The sequence below is a fragment of the Cyprinodon tularosa genome, unplaced genomic scaffold (assembly GCF_016077235.1).
Source record: "Cyprinodon tularosa strain WSP-4 unplaced genomic scaffold, ASM1607723v1 ctg130, whole genome shotgun sequence".
Taxonomy (NCBI): Eukaryota; Metazoa; Chordata; class Actinopteri; order Cyprinodontiformes; family Cyprinodontidae; genus Cyprinodon; species Cyprinodon tularosa.
The window spans coordinates 1,985,274-1,991,648 of record NW_024038115.1 but is presented as its reverse complement, the minus strand read 5'-3'; the positions used below and the strand labels follow the sequence as shown (position 1 = coordinate 1,991,648).

The 6,375-nt window shown below is 35.6% G+C and overlaps 1 protein-coding gene across 1 annotated transcript; it reads left to right on the top strand.

Annotated features, from left to right (window-relative positions):
* The first annotated feature begins 1,504 nt into the window (after positions 1 to 1,504).
* LOC119778207 (cyclin-O) lies at positions 1,505 to 3,915 on the top strand. The gene is made up of 3 exons (XM_038277354.1): positions 1,505 to 1,892; positions 2,773 to 2,958; positions 3,039 to 3,915. The coding sequence occupies exons 1-3, from the start codon at positions 1,584 to 1,586 to the stop codon at positions 3,648 to 3,650; spliced, it is 1,107 nt and encodes a 368-aa protein (XP_038133282.1). The 5' UTR covers positions 1,505 to 1,583; the 3' UTR covers positions 3,651 to 3,915.
* Positions 3,916 to 6,375: the final 2,460 nt, after the last annotated feature.

Sequence of the window (6,375 nt, the reverse complement as noted above, 5' to 3'; positions counted from 1 at the left end):
ATACAATTCCAAAGAATGAAATTAACAATTTAATAAGAAAATACTTAAAAACATAAAAATAAATAAAATACTTTTTTATTTTATATTTAGTTGTTGTACATTCTAATTCTGGGCAGTCATCAATATTTTTGACTTTTTCTTTGAATTAAGAATTAACCCAAGGAACAGAAAAATAAATTAAGAAGCGTTCTCAGTGCATTATATCAAAATGAATGGTGAAATAAAAATATTAATCTGTTAGAATTCATTCGTAAAATAAATTAGAGCAGCAAACTATAAAAACCTTATTTATTTCAGCATTGCCATGAAATGAAATGAATGTCCAGAGAAAATGGTTAAAATAATCTAATTGAAAATCTGAAGTAGGCTAAATCTGAAGTAAAATAGGAAAACGATAAAGACAAGAAGTTTAAGGAAAACTGAAGTCAAAATCATATAAAATTAATAATTACGAAAGAAACATAATTACGAGAAAAGTTCAAGGTAAAAAAAAAAATAAAATAAATGGTTCTTGTGTAAAAGGATAAAATATTCAATTACACTGTGGCAATATATCCAAAAGAACATCATATTAGGTTTAGTTTCAGGGTTAGGGCATAGTAATGACTGAAAATCAGTTGAGGTCAATGGGACACATGGTTCTCACTACATATAGCAGAACAAACATGTATGCGAGTGTTTGAATATATAGACCACTTACTATAGTCACAAAGATTATTAACCCCTTGAACCCTACGGACCCACTGGCGGGTCCAGCTGCTACATGACCTCGTAGTTTTACCAAACCCCCAGTATTGATGTAAAAAACATATTTGGCACAGTTTGGTTACATTTATGGATAAATGTGCCAAAATGGCCTCTCCGCCTAAGAAATTTCTCACTAATACCATTCTAAAATAAATATGATTCATCTGATTGAGTCCAAATTTGGTATATTTTTACACAACATTTAGATTTGAAAGTCTGTACTACTTTTTTGTGCTATAAATAATATTTTGGTAGTGTTTTGCAATGTTTATTTCAAAGAAAATTTTGGCGAGGTTCAAAAAATGCAAAATATTTTGTATTTTGTCCCTAATATTTCAGGCAGGGTCAAAGCTACAATGGTGCTGACACCAGAAAACCATTCTATGACATCTTACCTTTACAGACGTACCAAAAGTTTCTTCTTAAATCTAATAGCTTTGAGGCTATAAGTTATTTACTTTTGTGTGTTTTTGTCAGGCAGAAATTTATTTATACCCCCTTAGGGTGTAAGAGGTTAATATAATTTCTCATAACATAAGTAGACCTATAACCAACTTAACACATGTGGTTAAATATGTGTCTTCATTATGGATTTTTTTTTTTTTATCTGTTTTGTCCATTTAAATAAGCCTGACATCAACAGCTGCCAAAATCACCATCTGGGTCTATCTGCAGGGGATGGTGCGACCCCGGTTGCCATAGCAATGAGGTGAAAGCCGGTGGCAGGAGCGGGGAATATCCCGGGAAAAGTGACGTCACCATGCGGCAGCACTCTTCCTCGCTCACCCAGCACTCTGTAGGCAAAAAGCCCTCAAAGACTAACGGGAAGTGTAGGCATGGTCTCATTTGGGAAGGACGGATCTTTTTCTAAAAGAAGACTCACACCGCCTCAGCAGACCGGTCGGCACAGAAAACAGAGATTTCTGACCAAAATGGGTGACTCTGGATTCGAGGACGATCTGGTTTCCTCTCCCATCGCTCACCGTTCACGCAAAAATGCGCCCCACCTGGGGTCAGAGGAGCCCGAGTCAGCTGATGGAGAGCTGTCCAACTGGTACCTTCAGTATGGAGATGTCGGTTTCAGGATCCAGAGGGAGAAAGAGTTGCAGTTTCATCCCTTTCAAAGCCTGGCACGTCAACCACAAGTAGGCTACAAGAAATATAGCCAGATTAATGCAAATTAAGAAAAAAATATTTCTGATTTAGTTTTTTTTTTTTTTTTTTTTTTTTAGTTTTTTTTGCACACTTGCCATAAAATGCAACAGCACTACAACTTGGCTTCATGTTTTGTTTTTTTACAGCAGCAAAAATGTAAGCAGCTAAAAATAATAATTAAGAAACAACTCTTTGAAAATCGGTTATAGGTAGCAATGCTGTGAAAAAAGTTTTTAATCTCTTTCACAATTATTGTATTTTTTTTTTTTGCTTTACACTGTAATGTCACCACATCTTATTATTGTCAGCCATAGAATCCCTTAAATAGAACCTGTGACAACATCAAGATGAGGAAAATATCCAAACGGCAAAAATATCATATATCAATCTTGAAAAGATTATAAACTTTTAAGGCTTTTGCAGGGTAACAACCCAGAAGCCACAGAGAAAAGGATGGAGAACCTTCTCTGATTAAAATTAATGCACCCAGTTATATCTGGTTGAACCTAACACAATATCTAGGGCAGGAAAAACAATTTCATACAGTAAAACAGGGTTTTAAAGTGTGATGGTCTGGGAATGTTGCGGTTCTTTATAACCTGTATGAATCGCAGTTATTCACATTATTATGAAGGCAGATTTGTTAGGAGATTTGTTAGGTTTTTTTTTTTCCTAAACAGAACCATGTTGATTAGGACCACTTTCCGCCTTATGAAATCTTAATTTAGTGCATTGTGGATCTACTTTATCTGATATTAAAATAGGCTTAATCTAGAAACTTTTATCTTTAAAAAATTGCAGAAAAAGATTTTTTTTAATTCAGTGTACAATTTATGTCTGATGGCTAATGGTTGTTTGTTCTGCTTGCAGCTGACTGCAGATGCACGCTGTAAGCTGGTCAGCTGGCTCATCCCTGTCCATAAACACTTCCGTCTGTCCTTTGAGTGCTGCTGCCTGACTGTGAACATCGTGGACAGATTCCTGGCATCCACTCCAGTGGCTACAGACTGCTTCCAACTCCTGGGTGTCACTGCACTCCTGTTAGCGTGTAAACAGGTCTGTCTTCAGCCATATTTTTCAGAGGCAGATCCCTCTGACTTTATTCAGATTTCCCCCTCTCTATTTTCCCCCTGTAGGTGGAGGTGCACTCTCCTTCGGTCAGATATCTCCTGTCCTTGTGCTGTGATGCATTCACTAAGGAGCAGTTCTGCAATCTTGAGTGCCTTGTCCTCCTCCGCCTTAACTTTCGCCTTACAGTGCCCACCTTGGCTTTTTTTCTTGACTATTTCAGCAACCTTGTAGAAGATGCCCAGCATGTGATTAAAAACAACAGCATTGATATGTTTTCAGAGGTGGGTTCAGAGATAGCAAAGATCAGAAATTGCAGTGAACTTGCAGAAAAAATCTGCGAGTTAACTCTAGCAGACTACGCTTTCAATAAATACCCACCATCTCTAACTGCTTGCTGCGCCCTGAGACTTGCATGTCAATTACTGAAAACCGAACACCGTTTTACTGAGCAGGCAGCTGTAAAGATGGAGGAAGACCAATGGGAGTGTTTCAGACATCTATGTACTCAGTCAGTTTGCATCCAGCCATGTGAAAACCCTGTTTTTACCCCTGGGGAGTGTTTGAGAGTGGAAGAGTCTGCAGGTCAGGACTACAGCCTGGTGCAGGAATGTAAAGAAAACCTAAAGCTACTGGTGTCACTGAATCAGGAAACTCTAAAAGTGATGCCAATGATGTAACATGTCACCTTTTAGATAATAATAAAAAAAATTTTTTTTTAGCAATAATGTTTTAGATTATTTGTATTTATTCAGACATTAATTGTCTAAATACCTCATGAACAGTCACGTTTTTAAATGCTAAAGGTGTACTTGATATTATATTTGTATTTATTTGTATAACTATTATTTTAGCTGTGTTAATCATTATGTAGCATCTTAAATAAAGGATCTGAAACATTTGTATGTTTATTTATTGTTTATGTAATAAAATATATGAAAAATCCTTTTCTTTTTTTTTGCTTTTACTTTGTTGGGGAGGAACAGTGATCTACACATCAGGGTGCAGAATCTGTTGACATGATAACCATACTCATACAGTCAAGCATTTATGTGAGTGAGAAAACAAAAGTACAGTACTTGTTGAGAAAAGCTATAAGAAGTCCTATGCAATCTTTTTTTCACAAGTGAGGGATACATCAAAAAGTTTAAGTAAGGTGCTCTTATCAGATGAGACTAAAGCAGATTATAAATACACCAAAAGAAGAGAAAAATCTATAAAATGCATGAACAAAACATATCCCACTATTTAAAGAGGTATAAATAAAATTAGTTTTTTAACAGAAATGCTAAAATGATCCGCCTTATGTAAGACATAAGACCATTATACAGTTTAGGACCAGCTATGGAGAAGGCTGAGCCTCATATAGGTTACGGCTGGTTCTCTATACTGAAAAATCAGTGAATACTCAGCTTCTTCAGAGGAAGAGGTGGAAAGAAGAACTGTAAAAGTTTAGAGATGTTGAGTAGGGATGGCCATTTTAAGATAAGAAAAATCTCAAGGCTTGAAATAAAAAAATGAATCTTCAAATGGATCCTAGACAGGAAGCCAGAGAAATTACGTCAAAAATGTGCTCATACCTGCTTAAACTCATAAATGTGTGATTGTGTACAACTATAACCAAAATGAAGTGTATTATAATCCAGCTGCGTTTATACAGAGGCATAGATTGCTGTATCAAAATGCTCTTTTTTGCTTGGGCTCTATATTTGGAACAAACGTGAACTTGGCTTATAATACATGTAAGTGGCAGAAAGATATGATGTGAAGAGCCCAATGCTAATGTGGGCTGGAAGAAGCTAAATACAGAGTGATAAATGCTGCATAACACTTGACTTTGAGATGGAGGACCAGAGCAACAATAATGCAATTTCAAATTAAAACCGACTATCCTAATCATAGTTCAGATCTATAAAAAATAAAATAGAACAAAATTTGCTGTTCACAGATGCTTTCCATCCAGTCTAACAAATCTCAGGCCAGTTAACAAAAAAGAAAAGGACAAAGTTTTAAGTCAGAAATTATAATGAAACACATTTTAAAAATATTTTTAGACATATAGAATCACATTTAGTTTTTGCTTCTATGTTATAATCACGTTTAATTTCATTAAAATATACCCAAATGTTTATGATATTTGAAAAAGATCATGGGGTTATGAATATTTCCCAGGTAAATTGTCACAAAGTTAGGAAGTTATGCCATGGTGATGGCTTCCCTGCTATGGGTTGCAATGATACTTTGCTAAAATAAAGCAGAAAATCAAACCTGTAACATATTAAGTCTGTTCAACATTTAAACAATATATTACACCTGAAAACCAGTGGATATAAGTGGTGGATGTACTTTCCAACCCAATGAAGAAGAGAACAAAAAAAAAAAACTTAAATTGGTTTTCAAGGTTTTTAGTTTACTGGAAGTGTACAATTAATAGTCAAATAATAATAATTAAAAAAAATAAATAAAAGAAACTACTGACAAAAGTTTTAAAAAGAGCCCTGACACTCTTGTGAACTAACTCCGCATGACCAGCCCAATAGAAACGTTAGAAACCACTCAAGATTTAAAGAGCCATGCAATAAAAGCCTTGCTTTTAACCGGAGGATAAATACTTTTCTAAAAGTAGTGATTCCTGCTGCTCAGGGGCGTGCACACATAGACACTAGGTGGTGCTAAAGCACTAGGAAGTTTGCCCTCTATCAAAGAAAATGCCCTTTTGAAACTCGTTTTTTTTTAAATTATTATTAATATTATTAAGATTTTACTGAGATCGGTTTTGAAATGATCTTTTGAAAACCTGAGCCATTAAAAACGACTGAAACAATGCCCCGAAATGACCGACCTACTTGCGCACAAACAACCCTCTCTCTCTTCCTTTGTCACGTGAACTCGCTCGGTCGCCCGCAGGGCATGCCAGATGCGCAGCATCATAGCAGTTTTCAGATAGCAGGAACGGTCGCTGACAGGCTGCTTCTCCCGTGCCCCATTAGCCAGGTAATATACAGATCAAGCAGAATCATTTTGTTGTGCATTAAAATGTCTCATTCAGCAGCACCAAACACGCATTTTGCCAACTGGTCACCTGATAAACTAGTTGTCTCCTTGTAAGATGCTATTTTACTTTTTATGTTTTGTATCCATATTTTTTATCTTAAGTGTATACATTAGTCTATTTTATTGCATGACGTATACCCACAGTTTTTAGATATTTTTATAATTTTATTTACCTATTCCATATTATATGTTTCATGTTGCACGAGTGTACCATAAAAAAATCCTAGTTTGTGAACTCCTTCACTAACAATGGCAATAAACCTGATTCTGATTCTGAAAGTTTTACACTGTAGCCCAAGTCAATGACAGATAACGTGAGGACGACCACATAGGCTACAAATAATTTTGGTA

What these genes read in the sequence shown, in the direction of transcription:
- LOC119778207 (XM_038277354.1), top strand. Translation starts at nt 1,584, where the DNA reads ATGGTCTCATTTGGGAAGGACGGATCTTTTTCTAAAAGAAGACTCACA. An exon ending in GCCTGGCACGTCAACCACAA is followed by an intron (nt 1,893 to 2,772) that starts GTAGGCTACAAG and finishes TTCTGCTTGCAG; the next exon opens with CTGACTGCAGATGCACGCTG. An exon ending in TCCTGTTAGCGTGTAAACAG is followed by an intron (nt 2,959 to 3,038) that starts GTCTGTCTTCAG and finishes TTCCCCCTGTAG; the next exon opens with GTGGAGGTGCACTCTCCTTC.